This window comes from Vulpes vulpes, chromosome 11, assembly GCF_048418805.1.
Source record: "Vulpes vulpes isolate BD-2025 chromosome 11, VulVul3, whole genome shotgun sequence".
Lineage (NCBI taxonomy): Eukaryota > Metazoa > Chordata > Mammalia > Carnivora > Canidae > Vulpes > Vulpes vulpes.
This window is the reverse complement of record NC_132790.1, coordinates 74,255,969-74,277,150: the sequence shown is the minus strand read 5'-3', so window position 1 is coordinate 74,277,150 and position 21,182 is coordinate 74,255,969. Positions and strand designations below refer to the sequence as shown.

The 21,182-nt window shown below is 37.8% G+C and overlaps 1 protein-coding gene across 4 annotated transcripts in view; it reads left to right on the top strand.

Moving 5' to 3' along the window:
• KCNH8 (potassium voltage-gated channel subfamily H member 8) overlaps positions 1 to 21,182 on the top strand; it is a 400,632-nt gene that overhangs the window by 318,776 nt on the left and 60,674 nt on the right. For all 4 annotated transcript variants that reach the window (XM_072726752.1, XM_072726751.1, XM_026006436.2 and 1 more), the window contains exons 12-13: positions 14,867 to 14,905; positions 18,993 to 19,351. In XM_072726752.1, the coding sequence (XP_072582853.1) occupies positions 14,867 to 14,905; positions 18,993 to 19,351 (398 nt within the window). The remainder of the gene's footprint in view (positions 1 to 14,866; positions 14,906 to 18,992; positions 19,352 to 21,182) is intronic.

Genomic DNA, 21,182 nt, shown 5'->3' with positions numbered 1-21,182 from the left:
ATTAAAAGCTTTAAACCACCCTGAGCGGGCTCTTGTATCATCTCTTCTGGATTCTGTCCGGTGTAGCCATTTGTCAGTCAAACAGCATGAGGCATATCCTGCAAAGAGATCAGCCACATTTGAGGACATCTGGATATTTCAGCTTGTGTTTGCAAGTTGAACAGTGAACATTTAGATTTTTAAACTCCTTGGGGGAAAGCAGGGGTTAGCTGAGTTGGAAAAGTCAGAGGATAAAAGGCCACCTGCCATCTCATAAACAAGACAAAAAAAGTCTTTCTTTCCTTACTTTCTTGGCTACTTCCATCCTGCAGGGAGCAGCAGATGTTCAGCCTGAAATAAAAGGTGTCAGATTTGCATACACACACACACACACACAGACACACACGCGCCCGCGCACCGCGCATATAAGCAGGAGTCAATTTATGCACATTCCTTGAGAATAAAAAACTACCTAGAATCCTCAAACCTGCCCCACTGTTGTTACTCAGGGTCCTACATTCCCCACTGCACTTCTGATGGTTGTTTAAGCTACCATCAAAGTCTGGAGCCTGCCCTCAAGTTCTCCTGTAGACTAGGGTAACAGAACCCACCCTCTTGACAAGGTTCTGTGACATGAAGATGATGTTGCTGCTGCTAATAGTATAATAGTTCCTGTGAACAAAGCTATATGGTAAGCACTTTACAAACATTGCCTTCTGTTACTATTATAGTATTCTTGGAGATAAATTGTTAAGTTCATGTACTAGGTAAGAAGACTAATTAAAGAAAAAAGTGGTAAAATCTGGCCCAATCCTTCAGCAAGTGAGGTCAGGAACTACAACTTCAGTCCCATGCCACCTGAATCCTAAACCCAGTGGCAATGTAGTAGAAGTTTATCCATCAAAACAAAGTTATACATTTTTCCTGTGTCCTTTAATCCTATGAGCAGTGAATGCAAGCTGTATTTTAGGTTAATGGAGCATTCATGGGAAAACATGTTTCCATGGGAAAACAAGCTTCACACATAAGAGAAAATGAACCACAGAACTTTTTGATAATTCTTCAAACTGTACACTTCTTATTTGTGCATGCTTTTGCATATGTTATACTTTGATGAGAAAGCTTTTTAAAAATAAGCCATTGAGGAACTCAACCAAATTATAAGCGGAGAACTCAATTGTATACATATAAATTCTTTGAGAGCCATAACTATATCTTATTAATCATTGTAATCATTTTCCTAGTAAAACTGCTGGAACAAAGTATGGGCTTGATGTATTGATTGGAATTTAGTTTATATATATGTTAAAGTTATATATAGTTATATAAACTATATATACATATATATGTTTCCATATTCACAGAATAATAAAATATTGGAGCTGGAAGGGATTTTAAGTACTATGTATTAAAACTCAGATTTTCCTTTGATTATAAGTAACTTAAAGGGAAAGGCAAAAAATGTATTCATTCACAGAATTAAAAATCCAGTCATTGGTTAGGTATTAACTTAAGTGAATGGTATACCTAAAGGAGTTAGAATATCCCCTTTACACAAAGCAGACTTTTACTTTGGGATGAAGTTTTCTATCAACCATTCCAAGTATGTGTTTCAAATAGGATTCAGTCAAAACATCAAAATTTCTTTCACCATGATTTAATTTCTCTTGTCGACTGCATATTTAGTAGCACATCTGCTGATGAGGAGAGGACGTTAATGTTTATTAAGTATGTATCAGGAGCAAGGGAGTTTATTTACATTACCTCCTTTCATTTAATTTTTAGTCCTTGCATCACCCCTGAATCCTTGCTTAACAGATGAAGGAACTGAGCGTCCCAGCAGTATCCTGCCTGAGATTACAGAATTAGTGAAAGAATCAGATAGTATAAGATTGAGTCAAATGCTGGTATTCTGAATCCCAGCCTTGTACATTTGTCCACTAAAGCACTCTGCTACAAATCAGAACATAATTCTCCTAAAAGAAGTTGGTTTCCTTCAGTCATCCTGACGTACAGCAGGAGCTATACTGAATTTCTAGAATAACATCACTTTAATCTTCTTAACCTTAATGCTATTACTCGTCCTGTCTCATCAAAATATTTCAGGAAAGACATCTCATTAACAAGAGGATGAGTAAGACGGCAGAACTATTGTAGCTTGGCTGTCTGACTTGTCCTTTCCCTTAGTATTTGTGCTTTCATTTGCTCATAAATCCATCCACCTATTAATAACCTTTTGGTCACCAACTGTCACTCAGAGAACACCTTCCCACTCAAGTACATGCTTTTCAATCTTCTATGCATGTAATGGTTCTTCATCCTTCCTTCATTCCATGTTTACAAGTAAATCATGATCATTTCAGATGTACAAAATAGTATTTCAATTCTTTTCAGATTCAATTTCATCCTTGTAAGTAGTTGGAGGCCTTCTTATCAATTGAAATAAAATGTTCTCAGCACTTCCTTTATGTGTGTGTGTGTGAGAGTGTGTGTGTGTGTGTATATATATATATATATATACATATATATATATGTACAGTTATGGAGGAGGATTAGAATATAGGTGAAGAGGGTGCCAGGGTGGCTCAGTCGGTTGAGCATCCAGCTCTTGATTTTGGCTCAGGTCATGATCTCACCATCCAACTCTTGATTTCGGCTCAGGTCATGATCTCACCATCATGAGATTGAACCCCACATTGGGCTCTGTGCTGGGCATGGAGCCTGCTTGGACTTCTCTCTCTCCCTCTCCCTCTGCCTCTGCCCCTCCCCCCATCTCTCTCACTCACTCTCCCTCCCCCTAACAACAATAACAAAAAGAATACAGATAAAAGAAACAATATTTTTAACATTTCTCAATCAATCTGCAAATACTTTACCTCTGTATGTTAGGATTTTTTGAAAACATAATTTTATTTTTTTTTTAATTCAAGAATTGGATTTCTTGGGTCTTGTTAGAATAATCCTGAATGTTTTACTATAGTATATATTTCACTGTTTGCACTCAGCTAGTCTAATAATATTTCACAGGTCATCCTTGGGCATGTACAACATCTCTTCAGTTAGCCCTTTAATCCCAAACCCAAACTCAATTGATACAACACAGAGTCTGTGGGTGGTATAATTAAAACTGTTCTAAATGAGCTAAGTTGGTAGAAATTAAATTAAAATTAAAAACAAATTACAAAATCCCAGGATAAACATCTCTAATAGTGCTTTTCCCGTGAAGTTCCCCAAAAGGGTGTAGACAGCAGAGACGATGACATATGGTAGAGACAGTCTGCTTACACTACAGCGCAGACTGTGCTCGGCAGGCAGATCTGGAGGCCTTTGGTTCATCAGATTGAAGGCATCTATTTGCTCACCATTTAAACCTAGCATCCTGGGATGCCAAAAGAGTGGTGGCTTTAACTGAAGGGAACAGTAGCCAAGTAGTCAGAAACCGGAAGCAAACAAGATGCCAAGTTAGGGGGGGAAATTGAAGTACCTCAAGATTATGAATTGGCAGGCCAGCATGCAGTACTAATGACAACTCTATAAGGGCAGAGGGATTCATGGAGATACAGTTCTGTGAAATGAATTGGGATTTAAAGGATTTGGTTTCCACGCCATTGAGGAAAATGATTAAGGAAAAATTCTGAGATGAACATCTGCAAGACGCTAAGCTTTTAGTGATGTGGTAATCCCACTTATGTGTTCCACCCAGAAGATTAAGTTCTTTAAAAGCAGAGCATATGGTCACCGATCTGTGTCACTGCATTTTGCCAGGATTCATAAACAGTCCCACGTCTGACTAGGGCTAACGAAGCGTATTTGTATTCCAGGTTGTAGTTTACGTTCTTTTATTAGTCACACTTTCATCTTGATAGGACAAAATGTTAGCATTGTATATGGGGAAAAGAATGAAAAACCAAAAGAGGATTCTGTCAAAAAGAAAATGAATCTAGGCATTACACTCAATACATACAACTTGGAGAAAGTTGTTTTCTTTCTGCAGGCCTCCAGTTCCTCATCTCTGGCCTAAATGGTCACTAAGAAACTGTTGGTTGAGTCAAGCTAAATGCTGCAACAAACAACCCCAAGTCCTGGTAACTTAATATAATAAGTAGAATACACGATTTATGCAGTAAAGTTCATTCATATTCCATGGACAGGTGGCAGTTTCTCACTTGATGACGTAGGAATCCAGGCTTCCTCTATTTGGTGGCCCCATCACCCCCTAGCCCTCAGGGTCATCTGGAACTCAGAGTCCCTCACAGGACACTTCGTATCCAGCCAACCAACCAGTTAAGAGAGAGAGATTGGAGGCTACCCTTGTATTATTTAGGGGCCAGACCCAGAAATGGCACAGATCTCTTCTGCTCAAATTCCATCAGCCAGAAGGAGTCATGTGATTCAGCCTAAGTACACACAGTCTAGGAAATCTCATCAAGCTGCATGTCCAACAGGATGCATCCATCCAGGTGAATAGTTAGCCAGTTAGTGAACAATTAACCAGTCTGAGTCATAGGCCCTTCTTGTATTACCTTTCTATTGTTTTTTTTCTTTTTACTCCAGCTTAAGAAAACGTTTAAACATTGAGAAATGTGTGCAGCCAAATTAAATTATTTGTTTTGCTCTCTGCATGTGTTTTATTTTACTATTGTGTTTTTATTTTGCCTTTAAATGAGAATGTGTTCTTTAGGAAACGCAGAGTGAGCACATATGATATCATTTAGTATTTTGAGGAAAATAGGAGGAGTGGCAGATGAATGCAGCTTGCCAGACAGATGAGTGTGCCACTATTTTATAAGAGTCTAGCCTATAGGAATATATTTCTGCCAAATTCATTAATAAATAGGAGGATATTCATACCTTAAAACATTTCTTTAGAGTTTCTAAATAATTTTCCACAGAATCACTTTAATGGTGCTTCTCCAAGTAAGTGTTTATTTAAAAATTCTGAATGAATTAACAAAAAAGGAAGAGAGGAGGAGAGGCTTAAAGTCAATGATTTCAAATAGAAATTACACCTCCTGAAGATCTAATGGAAATTAATAAGAAAAACATGACTCCCACTGTGGAACTCCAAATGACTAATTTTGGAAGCATCTATCTTACCTAAAAGTAGTATGCCTTCACAACCCAACCCAAGGCCAGAATTGTTCCTTCAAAGAATCCAATATGCCAGTTTCTCACAATCCCCAAAGACACAACTTCACAAGCACAGCCTGATCCATGAGATTGGAAACTTGAAGGGCCAGAATTCCTTTGCACAAACTTGTGTATACTTGTGAAAACATTGGCCTTCCAGTAAAGTCACTGGTGCATGTTTTGCAATCATGGAAATAATCACCTTAAAACCTGGAGAGAAAAGTTTGTTCTGAAGAGAATTAAATGTATAGATTTCATGTGTGTAACTAGAAAAATGACGTCTTTGTGTGAACCTATAAGTAACTCACTTAGCTTGTAAGTAGAATGCCCCACTCTAAGAAGTTATGACCATTATAAGTGGATATACTTTATTCACTGTTCACATTTTCATGAAGAGGAATTCCACAGTAGATAACTGCTGTGATTTTTGTCCAAATTTGGAAATGGCCACTCTGTGACTAGGCTGTTCCATGATAATGCTAAAATCTTGTCCACATAGTATAATTTCAAGAAAGAGGTCATGGCCTCACCTCTCCCCATAAACCTCTCCCCTAAATCCCTCACTGTGTATTTTGAAAGGTTAAGGAAAATTCTATCTATCCTGGGATAAAAGCTGAGGCTCAAAATACAAATTTACATAAGAAAAGAAATAGAAAAGACATACCACCATGTAAATTACTGGGGAATGACTCCCTTCACAGACTTTGGGTGAGGATGTTATTAGGAGAGACCAGAAAAGGAAACAAGATATATCAGGCAGATTTGATCTATGACAGTTGTTATGGGGGATCAAAAATGCCAACTCAGACACATTTCTTTCTGAATTTCAGTGCGTTGTACTCCTCTTGTGAATTCTCACAAAGACTTGTTTTCAGTCAATATATAACTATATTGTTATATATAATATGTAACATATTATATATTATATAACATTCTGGAAACACCTTATAGTGTTCCATGCATCATGTTTGAGTACAACAAAACTGTAACCTAAGAAGCTCGGCCTCCATCTACTAACTGTGAGACTTTCTTCCTCACCTAGAAATTGTTGAGTATTTGGCAAAAGTGTAAATGCTATGAAACACAATATTCTTCATGCCGAAGTTTCAGACTGCTTTAATTAAAAAGGGTATGCATTTGGGGGTGACTCGGTGGCACAGTCAGTTAAGGGTCTGATTTCAGCTCAGGTCATGATCTCTGGGTTATGGGATTGAGCCCTGAGTCAGGCTCTGTGCTCAGAGTAGAGTCTGCTTGAGATTCTCTCTTTCCCTCTCCCTCTGCCCTTCCTGGCTCATCCTCTCTCTAAAATAAATCAATAAATCTTAAAAACAAAACAAAACAAAACAAAGATGTGCATTTGGTCATGTAGAAGCCTGACCTTCTATGACCCCTCTACCATGGTCCTATATAGGCCTCTTATTTTCTCTGGCTAACTGAGCTTAACCAAGGCACTGTGGTTTAAATAAGCAAAGTAGCTCTTTTCGGTTTGCTGATACAAACACTTTTCAACATATAGGGCAGTTCACCTTTTTTTGTTACAGTGTATAATTGACAGTCAGCTTCCTTGGCAGCAAATTAGGCATTTCACATTAGCTTTAGAAGTACCGTTGGGAGTTATGATGTGAAAACTTCTCATACCAGATTGAGCATTTTCCTTCACCAACCTGGTTTGGAACCAAAGTACTCAGCTTGTATCCTGAAACTCTTATGAAACCAGCTATTGTGTTTCCTTACAATTACATAGTAGCTGATTTTACAAGCTAACCAAGGAGCCATTGTACCCTAATCAGAAGCAGGTCATTGGGGGGCATGGAATCTCAGCTCAATATAATGAATTTAAACTGCAAATTCTTTTAGCGCTGATTAACTGCTGAACTCCCAAATCAGGGAGTTGGTACATAGCTCCTGAAGCCTGAAGTCTTTAAAACTCTATGCCACTGTGGAGAAATTTCTAGTTTTTTCACATAATGGTGCATATTTTCCTCCTTTGGCTTTCTAGAATGATATTAAGCACATATTTATAAGTAACTCTGACTCCCTCAAAATCATCCTGCATTTTCTAAGTTCTTAAGTAAGTATTAAGAGACTTGTTGGGTTTTCTTTTAATTCAAAAGCCTTGTAATTCATACATTTGAATTTAGAGATAGGAAGTTAAAATTGTGCTTGAGTTAATTTGCATACATTATCCATGTCTTGACTGTATGGACAATTTGAAAGTACCTTATTTTATTTAAGTGAAGCAGATAAAAGGCTTGAGAGAGAAAAGAATAGAATACCAAGTCATTACATTTTTTTAAAAAGATTTTATTATTTGACACAGAGCTTCAGAGAGAGCAGGAGCAGGGGGAGGGCCAGAGAAAGAGGGAGAAACAGACTCCGTGCTGGGCAAGGAGCCTGAGGTGGGACTGGATCGCAGGACCCTGGGATCAGGACCTGAGCCAAAGGCAGACGCTTAACCAACTGACCCAGGCACCCATCCGAGTCATTACTTTATGTAAAGTGTTGTACAAAGAAGAGTTGTATGGCATGGGATGACAGCCCTCGCTAGGAGAGCAATGTGGGGAAAACTCATGTTTAACAAATTTATGACCTCTTTATTAAGAAGTCCTACATATATATTAGTTTCGGTTGGACAAACCTATCTGTGTGAATGCTTGGATATCCATAGCTAAAAATGCCCTATATCCCATTAATCCAATTCAAAGGAAAATTTTCTTTATAACCCATATATCAATAATAATGTAACATTTATTAACAGAAATTAATCACTTTTTATGCCAGACACTGGACCAAGTCCTAAACAAATGCAACTATATGAGGACTTTTTTCACCATAAGTCGTATGTGAGAATTCCTTATGTATCATAAAGTTGAGTGGTAAAACACACTGCTTGGCAGGCTCCAGATGCTTTTTCTCCCTAGAGAAACGAGAGGGCTGGAAGGCATGGCACCACCTAGTGGTCAGCTCCGGCAGGAACATTGGGCATTACGGCCGGAGGGGAAGCAAGGAGGGACAGATCCCAGTTTCAGGAAGAGAACTGAGAAAAAGCACCTTTGCTATTGCTAATGGAGTAGAAAGGGAGGGGGTAATTTTAGAGTCTCACTGCAGACTTATCGATAGGTTTATCAAAGGTTTATCAATATATAACCTTTAAGGTTCTTGAAAACACACAAAAAGAATTATTTTTAAAATTACAATTGACTCAGGGCACCTGGGTGGCTCAGAGGTTTAGCGTCTGCCTTTGGCTCAGGTTGGAATCCGGGGGTCTCCCAGAGGGATCCTGCTTCTCCCTCTGCCAGTGTCTCTGCCTCTCTCTGCGTCTCTCATGAATAAATAAATAAAATATTTCTAAAAAATTACAGTTGACTCTTGAACAACACAGGTGTAAACTGCACGGATCCACTTTTATGTGGATTTTTTTTTGATAAATACAGCACTGTAAATGTATTTTCTCATGATTTTATTTTTTTTCTCATGATTTTCTTAATAACATTTTCTTTTCTCTGGCTTACTTTATTGTAAGAATACAATATACTGTAACTGTATACAGTTACTCTGTAACATATAAAATATGTGTTATTCAACTGTTTATAGGGTTTCTGGTCAATAGTAGGCTATTAGTAGTTAATTTGTGGGGAGTCAAAAGTTCTAAACGACTTTCCACAGGGAAGAGGGTAGGCGGCACCCCTATAACTCCCAGTGCTGTGCAAGGGTCAACTGTACTTTTGGTTACTATACATTTTTCTTAATGTCCAATGTGTGGCCAATTGGGTCTCCAAGATTTGTTCAGTTTACATTTATGTATCTCATTTAATCCTCAAAACAACTTTAAATACTATCAACAGGACGCCTGGGTGGCTCAGCAGTCTGCCTTCGCTTAGGGCATGATCCTGGAGTCTTAAGATCGAGTCCCGCATTAGGCTCCCTGCATGGAGTCTGCTTCTCCCTCTGCCTATGTCTCTGCCTCTCTCTCTCTCTCTCTCTCTCTCTCTCTCTCTCTCATGTGTAAATAAATAAAATCTTTAAAAATAAATAAATAAATACTATCACCATTTTTTTAAAAGATTTACTTATTTATTTGAGGGGAGCAGAGAAAATCTTAAGCAGACTCCAAACTGAGTGCAGAGCCCAACATGGGGCTTGATCTCATGACCCTGAGATCAGGGCCTGAGCTGAAACCAAGCATCGGAGGTCAAACCAACTGTGCCACCTAGGCACCCCATCATCACTTTTTAGAGGAAGAATGAGAAATAAAATTCTTTTGGATTAAACCATTAAAATTTACTGAATTATTTGTTACCTCAGCATTACCTATTTTATCCCAATTAATATGTTTCCTGTGGTCACATAGCTATTAAGTGAAAAAACTAGGAAAATCCTGCCGCTTAACCACTATGCCACACTATCTCCTAAATGGGTCCTATCCACCCTATACCCGGACACACAGACCTTTTATCGTAATACACAGCAATGAAGAGTTTGTGTGGCATTTCCTACACTATAGGCTCAGTAGTTAAGCTCTCCAGAACTAAAAATAAACTCTAAATTCAAGTGTCAGTTACTTGACATGTGCTTTCTTCATCAGAAGTGATATTTACTTAGAGGAAAAGAATTCTCTTCTCAGTCTTAATAGTTTGTCTTGACCTCAGGCTCAGGGTGAAATTAGAAAAGTTCAAAATCATCAGTTTTTTAATTAAAATCTCATTTCTAAGTTATACAACAAGCAAAGGAAACATGTTGGCTACTGTATTGCCCACTTAGGGTTTCAGACCAACTTCAAAAATGTCTTCTTGAGAGTAGATGGTAGTGAACTTCTATGAATGCCCCCTTATTCAAAGCCTATTCTTTCTCCAGAGCTTTCCAATTCCTCTGTCTTCCACCTGCCACTGGTGGCATTCACCAAGAGGTTTCTCCACTTAAGTCTACAAGAGAAAGAAGCAGATCAGAAATAAAAATGAGACCTCCTGATTTGCTGCTTGCCCGTATCATATGACAATCATTTAGGTTTTGTAAGAATAGGGCATTTTAACTATGTGAGTTACTGAGTATCCTTCGTTCATACTCTTATTTACCCAAATAGCCACCAATATCGGTAATGTTGCTGTTCAGAGAACAAGATAAAATATGTGATGATTCCTTTTTCTGAATGAGGACACATGTTCCTTCAATCTGCTTTTGTGACTTAATCAATGTGGCATTATTAACAAAGCGGAGGATATCATGAATCACTCGAAAAGAAGAGCCTTGTAATTTGCATCTCATTTCCCAATTGAGCAATCAGCTGTAGATAACATTCTTACCAGAGCACTTTAGTGTCTTAGGAGATTCCAGAGTTGCAGACTCACACAGGGACTTATAATTCTGACCTACAAACCAAGTAAGCCATGGAAATACCTTCCTTGGGCCAATGGTCCACTGGGTTATAGTTTAGGATTCCTAGGCCTCTGTGGTGGGTTCTATTTCCATTTGCTACATTCCTACCTCATAGTACTCAACTTTGATGGTTCAGCCTCCTGAAAAGATCTTGAGAGTAAGGAAAGCTTATTGACAATGCCTCACTACTAACGAAAAACCATTCAGCTAAAAAAATAAATAAATAAATAAAATAAAAAAAAATAAAAAAATAAAAAAATAAACCATTCAGCTTCTAAGGGTAGGGCATTAGCTTCCCATGAAATGCTGGACGCCAAATCTTATTGTCACAGTACCATGTGTCATAATTCAGAGACACTTTAATCAGTGGGCAGAAACAGATAAAACAAAGCAAAGAGCTTCCATCCCAACTAAAAGAAAATCCTATTGGCAGGAAACGTTACTATTAGGGAGTTTAGGAACTTAAGGAAAAAATAAGTTGGATGACCAAGTTCAGGTAGGTATGAGCCTTTGAAAGCTCTTATAGAATGTCTTCATTCCCTCACATTTCTTCTCCCTTCCCTTATATTCCCTTTCACTATTATTTATCAGAAAGGGAGACAGAACATGAAGACTCCTAACTCTGGGAAACGAACTAGGGGTGGTGGAAGGGGAGGAGGGCGGGGGGTGGGGGTGAATGGGTGACGGGCACTGAGGGGGGCACTTGACGGGATGAGCACTGGGTGTTATTCTGTATGTTGGTAAATTGAACACCAATAAAAAATAAATTTATTTAAAAAAATAAATAATAAAATAAAATAAAATAAAATAAAAAAAGAATGTCTTCATTCAGTAAAATAGACAACATTAAGGAATACAATGGCATTTCTCACATCTAAAATTACCATTAATATCTGTTTGCAGTTCAAGCCCAATAGTAGAATTTTGAGGCCTTCCCAGCACAGTTTTTTGTTTTTTAAAGAAGATTGTGAATTTGTTTTGCTTTTTTGTAGCAGGGTGCCTGAGTAAGAAGAGACCATTTGCCTTCTTCTGGTTCTCTATGCCAGTGAGCAGTTTTTTTCATTGTAACCTCCCTCTTGGTTCCACAGGATTTAACAGAGTGATAGAGTAAGTTAAGTGGTTAGGGACCAGGGAAATAAAGAAGAAGACAATCTTTTAAAACCAACTCTGCATAGCTGAGAATGTGTTTCTTTCCTAGCCCAAAGGGTTATAAAGCCTTACCTCATTCATGATGACCTTGTACTGAGACATGTCCCCAGTCCTTCTTGCCCTCACTTGGCTTCTTCTGTCCTGGCAAACTGAAAGTGCATTTCCAAGTGGGCTGACCCTCAGCCTTCTTTATTTCTCTCTAGACTTTATTGCAATGATCTTCATTCCTTGTTTTATGTTGATTTAGAACATTCTATCATCCCAACCCATATTACTTCAGTCTTTTTTTTTTAAATCATCCCCATTAGAGACTACCAGCAGCTCTGTTATCTATAAGGTTTAAAAGTTCATGTGGGAAGGACTCAAATTGCATAACACTATCTTCCTCAAAATGTTCAAAACCTTATGAGTTTTCCAGTTACTGGAACAAAAAAAAAAAAAAAATGAGACCTGGGCAGCCCCGGTGGTGCAGCGGTTTAGCGCTGCCTGCGGCCCAGGGTGTGATCCTGGAGATCCAGATCGAGTCCCACATCAGGCTCCCTGCATGGTGCCTGCTTCTCCCTCTGCCTGTGTCTCTGCCTCTCTCTCTCTCTCTCTCTCTAGCTGTGTCTCTATGAATAAATAAATAAATAATCTTTTTTAAAAAATGAGACCTATAAACATTATTTATTCAAAGGTTGTATTGTGCATTTTTTCCACTGGGGATAGAATGCCTACAAAGTATTGTATTTCCAGAGAGGTCTGGAACTCAGAAAGCCTAATAAGGTGCTTGGGTAACTTAATATCATGAGATTTGGGGGCCTACTTTGTGGCAGTCATCAAACCTTCTGCTAAATCCAATTCAACAATATGTCAGGCACTTAGCCTTTCAGCTCAAGTAACAGCATTACCTGCTGAAGAGGGCACCTGAGACAACTTTTGATTCTGTGCAAGGTGCACTGGGAGTCAGGGCATCTGGTGTCTGGTAGGGTTTTGCCAGGACTCTAACCTGATGCATAAATTGGGCAAGTCCCCTCATCTTCCTGGGTAGCACTTTCCAATGTCTAGGTAGGCAGTTGGGCTAACTCTGGTTTCAACCTTGACCCAGAGACCCTGGCCATACCCACCACCAACTGGAAGAGACCCTCTGTGGAGTTGGTGCTCTGGAATCTGATTTACTTAGGAATGCTTCTCAAACATTCTACTGTCTGTCAGGTTACAAACCATTGTAACAGACACTCTGTAGGGTGACTTCTAGCTTTAAAATACTGGGATTCCATGAAGCTAATATTCTCTGCAATTGGCAGAATCTGGGTCAGCATGAAGTGTTAGTCAATAGAATGAATGTATCATAGTACACTTTTTAAATACGTGTGATTAATGCCATATGCAAATGAAATGACTTAGAGAGCCTACCTCAATAGTGTTGGTTTTATAATGTATACTTCTTACCTCATAGGCTTGCAATGAAAATTAGTGGACATAATGCCTGGGAGCATTTTTCAGGGTTTTTGTCACATAGTGAACACTTAGTAAATTAATAGGTGACAGAATGATAATAGCAGTGATGTTGGTTATGAGATCAAAGTATGCCCGTGGGTGGGCAGCATCAGTATTGCCTGGGAACTCGTTAGAAACACAGAATCTCAAGCTCCACTCTGGACCTCCTGAACCAGAACCTGCATTTTGTAATGAAATCCCCAGGTGACTTGTGTGCACATATAAGTTGAGAAGCACTGCTAGAGAACAAACTTTGGATTCAGCAATTTGACAGAAGTCTTGTTACTAGCATGTAAACCATGGAGCTAGGATTCACATCTAAATCAGAAGACTCTAAGGCCATTTCCTTTTCCCTACACCTCAGAGGGTGCCTCTGACCTGGAGCTGTTCATGCCTCCTGAATCCCACAGGTGTATTCATTCTCCCATCCAGCCTGTATGTAACTGACAGGCTTTTTAAAACACATTTTTGTGTCTACCACAGTAGCAACAGCACTGTAATTTTGGTTTTCACATTTTCAATTATTCAGCTGTTTTATTTGTCACCATTTAGGGAATTATTACAAAACTTATGTCTACAATGCCTCTGATTAATGCATATTTAGGCAACTAAGCAGATGTAGAATGGGTTGACTTCTTTGATAAAATTAAACATTGATGAAACATATTTGCACAGCAATAATGATGCCAGCATTTGTGTAAATAATAACACATTTATTTCCCTAATCATCTAGAAAAAAAAAAACAACAGTGAGAGTTAACAGAATTACCAACTATGTCTCACTTACTAGGCAGATCATTTTTGAGTGTAAAAGGTTTTTTGATGTGAATAAAGTTATGCTAATTTATAGCATCTATTATCACTTTAAAATGAAAGAAGTGTATTTGAGCAAAAATCAAAGTGGATGAGACCTGAAGCATATTTCCAGAATAGATCATAAGTTTTAGAGCTTCTTTGTCCATCGTGGAAAGCTGCATGTTTTGGAATGGACTCCTCCACAGTAGTGTAGTTTGATTTTCTATAAGATGTATTCTGAAACCCAGCTTAAGTGATTCAACAATACACATTTGTTTGTCACCTTTCAGCATCTCTGAAATTGGGGTCTATCTTATAATTGATGGCAGGTCACCATTTGATTGGCAGCATTTTTTTCTTTTCATAATCAATGGGATCTTAAATACAGTCAACTAGGAGATCAGGATCCACAGTGAACTTAATTGTAGTTCACCAGGAACATCATGGTGAGGAAAACAAGTGAGATGGAAAGGAGGTGTCACTCGCACCTGTATTCAAACAAGAGGAGGTGGATAAATGGAAAGAGTTTAGATTAAATAAGAAAATATTCCATGGGTTTCTGTTTTCACAGAACCAGAGAGAAAAATCATAGAAGACTCAAGAATTTAGCAGAGGGCAGGAAAGAGGAAAAGGGAGATGGAAAACAAAAAGGGAGCAAATAAGACATCAAGTTGGAAAAGATAGCCAGTACATCCACCATTTCAATCATTATTTCCTAGGTGTGACATTGTTTGCTGCTCCCTTTTCTTAGTTCACACACTGGTCAGTAGAGCTGCTAGAGGCTGGGGTGAAGGAGGCTTTTTCTGCGTCTTTTAGGGGGCATTTTTTTTCTTCTTGCCTACCCAGGTGGATCAATCATCCCTCACACTCTCTTTCCCCGGCTTCCTACAGTTCACCCAGTCCCAAACCACCTGGGGAGGTTTAAATGATCGTTACAACTTCTATTTGTTTGTTCTTTCAGGTGATATCAAGATTATCGAATAAATCTACAATCTCACAGGTATGCCTTTTGCCAAAAAGCAGAACACTTATCTAAAGTCTGTAGGATTTCCAATAAATCTGCCTTCTATTTCAGGAATTTTATGTACTTATTTTCTACTTTCCCTGATATATTTTCCAGTGAAATGTATTGACGGACTTTCTGGAGTTTAAAACAGAGAAGTATTGAAACTCCTCTCTCTAAGGGTTATATTGTTGTTGAAAAGTAGTTGTCACCAGAACCTTCCAAAAGTAGTAAAGTCCTGAGATATTGATCTTGAAAGTACATTTATCATGTTTAAGATTAGTAGCCAAATGTTTTCTTGTAAGTTTCCAATTGATGGTGCAACATGATTCTCCACGATATAAAAAAAAAATAGTTCAGAGATATTCTGGAAGTGGTTTCACCTGAACCCTTAAGGCAGTCCCAACTTTTAGGAATCCTCCAATTTCACAGAATACTTTTCTAAGAAACAGTAACTTATCAGATTTATTACCTAGACTTTTACTACCAATAATCCTGTGACAGGAACCCTATAAAAAGCTCCTTTTCTTACTCAGTACTCTACTGGCAGCAGAACCCAACACCTTTCATACACAGACACACGTACGTATCCAATTACGTAACACATATCAAAGACATTGATGATTTACTGGAGATAGTTGGGACTGTGGAGGCACAAACAGGGCTTACTTTTAAGACTATTGAGAAATTTCTTAAAAGCCCTTAAAACCTCTCAGTGCATCCGACGGAGTTTCTCTCTGGCACTAGTTATCTTTCCTTCCTCATGTCTACAAATTACCCTCCTCAGGAGCTAGCAAAACAGTTATTATGTTTCAACTCTTCTCAACCTGGAGACTTTCCTCATTCTATATCCCTTTCCCTCTAGACTGTTCCTATGTTCTGTTTCTTATAACAAGAAATTTAGCTTTTTTTTTTTTTGGATTTTCCAATTTGAATTCCTCACCCCTTCATTGGACTCTGAAAATGAATATCCCTTCTAAGAACACAACATCTTTAGCTTCAAAAGAAAAATTATTCTGTATAATTTAGGCTTAAATTTGTTTACAATATCATAACCACCGGAATAACGGGGGCTTCAAAGCAAAAGATGTTTATTTCTCTCTCATGGACAAGACCAGAGGTGGATGATAATAACAGTGTCAATAGGGTCCTGAGCTTTATTCTTTTGGCTTCATTATGCTCAATGCATGGCTTCCTTTTTAAAGATCTCATTGTCTAAGATGGTTGCTGGAGACCTCTCCATTTTCTCAATATTCCAGATTAGGAAAAAAAAAAAAAAAAAAAAAAAAAACAGGATAGAGGCTCTTCTTTCCAGACGTCTTCCTATAAATTCCTTTTAACCTGTTCATTTATATGGTATCACCTCATGGCCAAACGAACTGGCAAAGGAAGATCTTTGGGAAAAAGGAGATCTGTGGGCAGGGTGCATTGCTAAGAGTTATGTTAACTAGCAAAGAAGGGTAGATTATGTAAAAAGAAAGTAACCAACACTCTCTTTAGCACCTGCCCTGAGGCAAATGCTTCCACTTACTTCATGATCATCATCACAAGGGCAAGCATCTATTAAGTACTTCCAATGCACATTGCTATGTGTTTTAACTTCCATTATCTAATACCTATTTTCTCATACTATTCCCAATATATAGGTGAGGAAACCAAGGATTTAAGCAATTATATTAATTCACCAAAGTTATAGATAGTAAGTCTCAGGACTTCTAGGACTGTGTGACCAAAAGTCCATGCATTCAGCCACTGGACTTTTTTCTACTTCCCCTATAGTCATGACAGGTTTGACTGAATCTAGTCAACTGTGAGTTCGAAGTGCCTATCCACATAGAATGTCATGAGCTAAATTAGAGATTGTTTTGATTATGGGAACAAACACCTCATTGCCCTCATAAAGGCACTGGTTAGGAGAAAATAAAGGGTGGGTCAAAAGAGAAAGAAGAAATCTGTGGTCGAACTTTATGGCTGTGTATATATGAGTGAGTCCAGCTACACAAGGGAAGCAAGCGTTTCTGTATAGATGGCCTGAAGAAAGTAACTGGTACTCCTGCATACAGGCTGCATGTGGGCTGGGTGTTAAATAATCTAATGAACGTGGCATCTGTCAGCAATAATGGTAGGGAGAATAATTAATTCTTGGTTAAAGTACTGCTGGTTGCCTCGATCACAAGAGTCAATATCTAAGCAACTTGCCCAAAGTGCCAAGTCTCCATAATAAAATGGAAGTTTTAAATTTAAACAAACTTGTAGAAGTACAAACACTGTGGATTATTAGTCAGAGAATTCTTTTAGGGCCAGAGGAGCCTCCTTGAACCAAAGGAATGATTAAATTGCCAATGCAAATATAAACAGAAGTCCAATCAAAGAATTCACTCATTGTTTTTCATTTCTTTGATAACTTTGCCCTGTTGTGTCTTTAACTGAGTGAGCTAATTTTTCTCTTCTACAGTGCTACCAAACAAATGTTCCCCTGAAATTCCGTGTCGGTCCAAATTTGGTTAAAAGCACAGAATTTTTAAATGCTGTGAAAAGAAAAAACAAAAGCCAAACCATGACAATCCCAATAAAGAACTAATGGCTTCACGTTAATTAAAAGAATCATATCTAGTTGGAAAGATGAGTCTAATAATGCCATTTCCTCAAGAAATTTTGAGTCATTAAGATTAAAATACAAGAAAGCTACATGAGTAAACTAATTGTTCTTAGCTTGGCCTACACTGAATGGGCTATTGCCTGTAAAGTCACCACAGGTTCAAGTTCATTTTTTGTTGTGGTATCTATCATTAGAACATTACAGGAAAATCCAAATATACCAATAAACCAACTGTTTATTAAGACGAAGGAGTAACTATGACAGTTCATGAGATTTAAATAGCACTCTTAAATCTTTTCTATTTGTTGTCTTATTTCTCTTAGAAAATAATAGTGAAAGGGAATATAAGGGAAGGGAGAAGAAATGTGTGGGAAATATCAGAAAGGGAGACAGAACATAAAGACTCCTAACTCTGGGAAACGAACTAAAGGTGGTGGAAGGGGAGGAGGGCGGGGAGTGGGGGTGAATGGGTGACGGGCACTGAGGGGGGCACTTGACGGGATGAGCACTGAGTGTTATTCTGTATGTTGGTAAATTGAACACCAATAAAAAATAAATTTATTTTAAAAAAAGAAGAAAGAAAGTGATGAGGAGGTAGAAGCAGTTGTATCCTGAAAAGAGAATGAGGCATACAAAATGAGGCATACAAAAAAATGTGTTGACCTTTTGGAGCAGGGAAGCCATGTCTGAGGCAGAGCAAGAAACAGCCACTCTTATAGTGACCCCACTGAGGGCCACTAGCTTCCTCTTTGCTGTCCTCTCTGCCCTGCCACTCTATCATTACCTCCATTGCCTTTACACATTCTCTCCCTTGCTTCTTCTTGGTCTAAAAAATTGAATGACTCCAGTCAAGAGTCTAAGATGGGGTCTAGCAAGACTTCTCCTTCCCTTCCCAAGGTTCTCAAGGGGAGTAGACCAAATGGTTTGCCCCATTTCCTGCCAATTGACATTGGACAATAAATATAGCAGGAAGTAGAGTAGCTGTGGCTGCTACTGACCTTACTCCATCTCTGTGATCCAAAATAGGAAAGATTTTTTTTTTTCTCAAAGATAATATATTTTTCTGGTTGATCGACACATAAAGTTCCACTCCAGACCCTATGGCTTTAAAGGAACAAGGGGGCTGACACCTTCCTGTAAAATTTAAAATGTCCTAAGAACGTGCCCTCATATACTATTACCAATGACAGACTGATTAAAATCTGGATGCAAGCCTGGTAAAATGCACCAAGACAGTTTTAAAAAGACCAAGAGAGGTGTTAGCAGACTAACACCAGGATAGCAGAAAGGGTAAACCTGGGGAATATCAGAAATGGGGATACACTGAACCCCTGAATAAATAAAAGCAAAATCTGCAAAGTCTGAAGTTTTACTGAGAAGTTTCTAAAGGATTTGACTTTGCTTAGATGGGCCCACCAGCATGAATGATCTACCTCTCAAGTGGTCTTTGTGATCTGTACTAACCTATGTTATCCACTGGTTTAGTCAGAGCCCAAGGGAAATGGCAGCATCAACAAAAGACTCCCATCCATTGTGGAAGATGAAGAGGAGGAGGAGGAAGGGGAGGACGAGGAGACAGCCTCCCTTTCTCCCATCTACACGAGGGGAGCCTCCTCTGCACGCAGCAAAAAGGGTGGAAGCAATAAAAGCTATCTAGGCTTAAGCTTGAAGCAGCTGGCTTCAGGCACTGTGCCATTTCACTCACCCAGCAGAGTCTCCAGTTCACATTCCCCAAAAAACAAACAGGAAATCGACCCACCTAACCATGGTAAAAGGAAAGAGAGAAACTTGAAATTGCAACTTTCAGCTTTGAATAGTGCTGGACCCCCAGACCTCAGTCCAAGGTAAGAATCACATCATGCAATTCTTTCCTGGGTGAAAGGGCTGCTTTTTGTTCAAATTAGTGCCTTGTTAGTAAATTATTCAGCCTTCTGGGCCTCTCAACCACACAGGTTCCTAGCCTGGCTTCTTCAACTTTCCTGGATTTTGTGTGCAATTTTTGCCTCTACGTGGAGGAGTGTGCAATGTAATAATTAGTTTTAGTCATATTCTCAAAAGGGTCCATTAAATATTCAGAAGTCCTTCATCCATTTAGCTCTACCTCTTATTATAAGTTTGTATTTCTACACTGTAATTCTATAATTTATAAATTTAAATGAAAATAAAAGAACAAGGCTCATTGATGTTATTCCCTCAGTACTTGAACTTACCAAAAATTTTATGGAACAATAAGTTAAAATCGTAAAGAAAATGAAGTGTTGATGTTCATTTTTAATACTGATTTCTTCATCATTGTGGATAACTGAAGCTTGGTTTTATTTTTGCCTCTTCCATAGGTAACATGGCATGGCTCTACTTTTACTTTTAAAAATTCACTTTAGGATTAACTAAAGATAATTGAGAGGGTGAAAAATCCTGACTCAGATAATGTTAAAGGAGTAGTTTATGGTGCATACAAGCAATACTGAAAAATCACATCATAGATGAATAATAAATAAAAGCAAGAAAAAAATACTGATTGCTTCCTATGTGTCATGTCCTCTGCTAGGTAATTCCACATTCACTATTGCATTTAGTCTCCTCAGGATTTCAGGAGTCCTGTAAAATAATTCATGTTATCTGTACTATGAAGATATAGGAAGTGAACTATTTTGTCTAAAATCTCAGAGATTAAGTTTGGAAATCTGGATTCGAATTCTTTTTTCTACTTGAAAGGCAAGTGACATTTGTCAATATATTCAACTAGTCATTTGAAGAAAACACAATTTATCCATTTAGAGAGAATATTTTTAAAAATTAACAAAACAGTGAAAAAAGCAGGTGGACATTAAAGGTTCAGGAATTCAGTTGAGGATGGTAATTTGAAAATATTGCCTTATTCTTCTCCTTCCTACATTTTAAATAAGAAAGGCAATAAATCTTAAAGGGAAATATATCAGAGCTGGAAAAGAAAGGTTTATGTACAATTGATCCTAACACTTATAAAAAGATTTTGAGGATCTGCATCAAAATGCTAACAGTAGTGATGGATTACAGGTGATTTTTGTTTTCTAATTTTTTTACTTTTATGTTTAAATTTTCTACAATAGACTTATATTTTTAAAATAATGAGTAACTTAGACATTTTTTAGCAAGGAAAGACTAGGCAAAGTCTTAATAGTTATTTATATGTAATTATTTAACTCTTACTTCAGAGTATTGTCCAGGTTGAGAGTAAAGGTGTCATCAAAGTTATTTAATGTGATGCTATGATCACTAGATTAAAACATTTAATTCTGGATAGATTGGTGATTTAACATGAATTCAGATAAGAAGAATTCTGTAGTTTAAGGCTTTGAATCTGAGAATAAATAAGATTCTAAATTCTATATTTCCATTGGAATACAATGTACACTAAAATTGTGAGCCACATATGTAATTTTAAATTTTCTAGTAGCCACATTTTTTAAAAGCAAACAAAACAGAACTCAAAAAAACAAAATAAAGTGAAATTTAATTTAATAATGTTTTATTTTTATTTGACTCAGTATGCCCCAAATAATATAATTTCAAATGTAAATAATATTAAAAATTTTTTAATAAAACTATTTGCATTTTTTTGCTCAAACCTTCAAAATCCAATGTGTATTTTATGCTTACAGCATATCTCCATTTGCATGAGCCACATATAAGGTG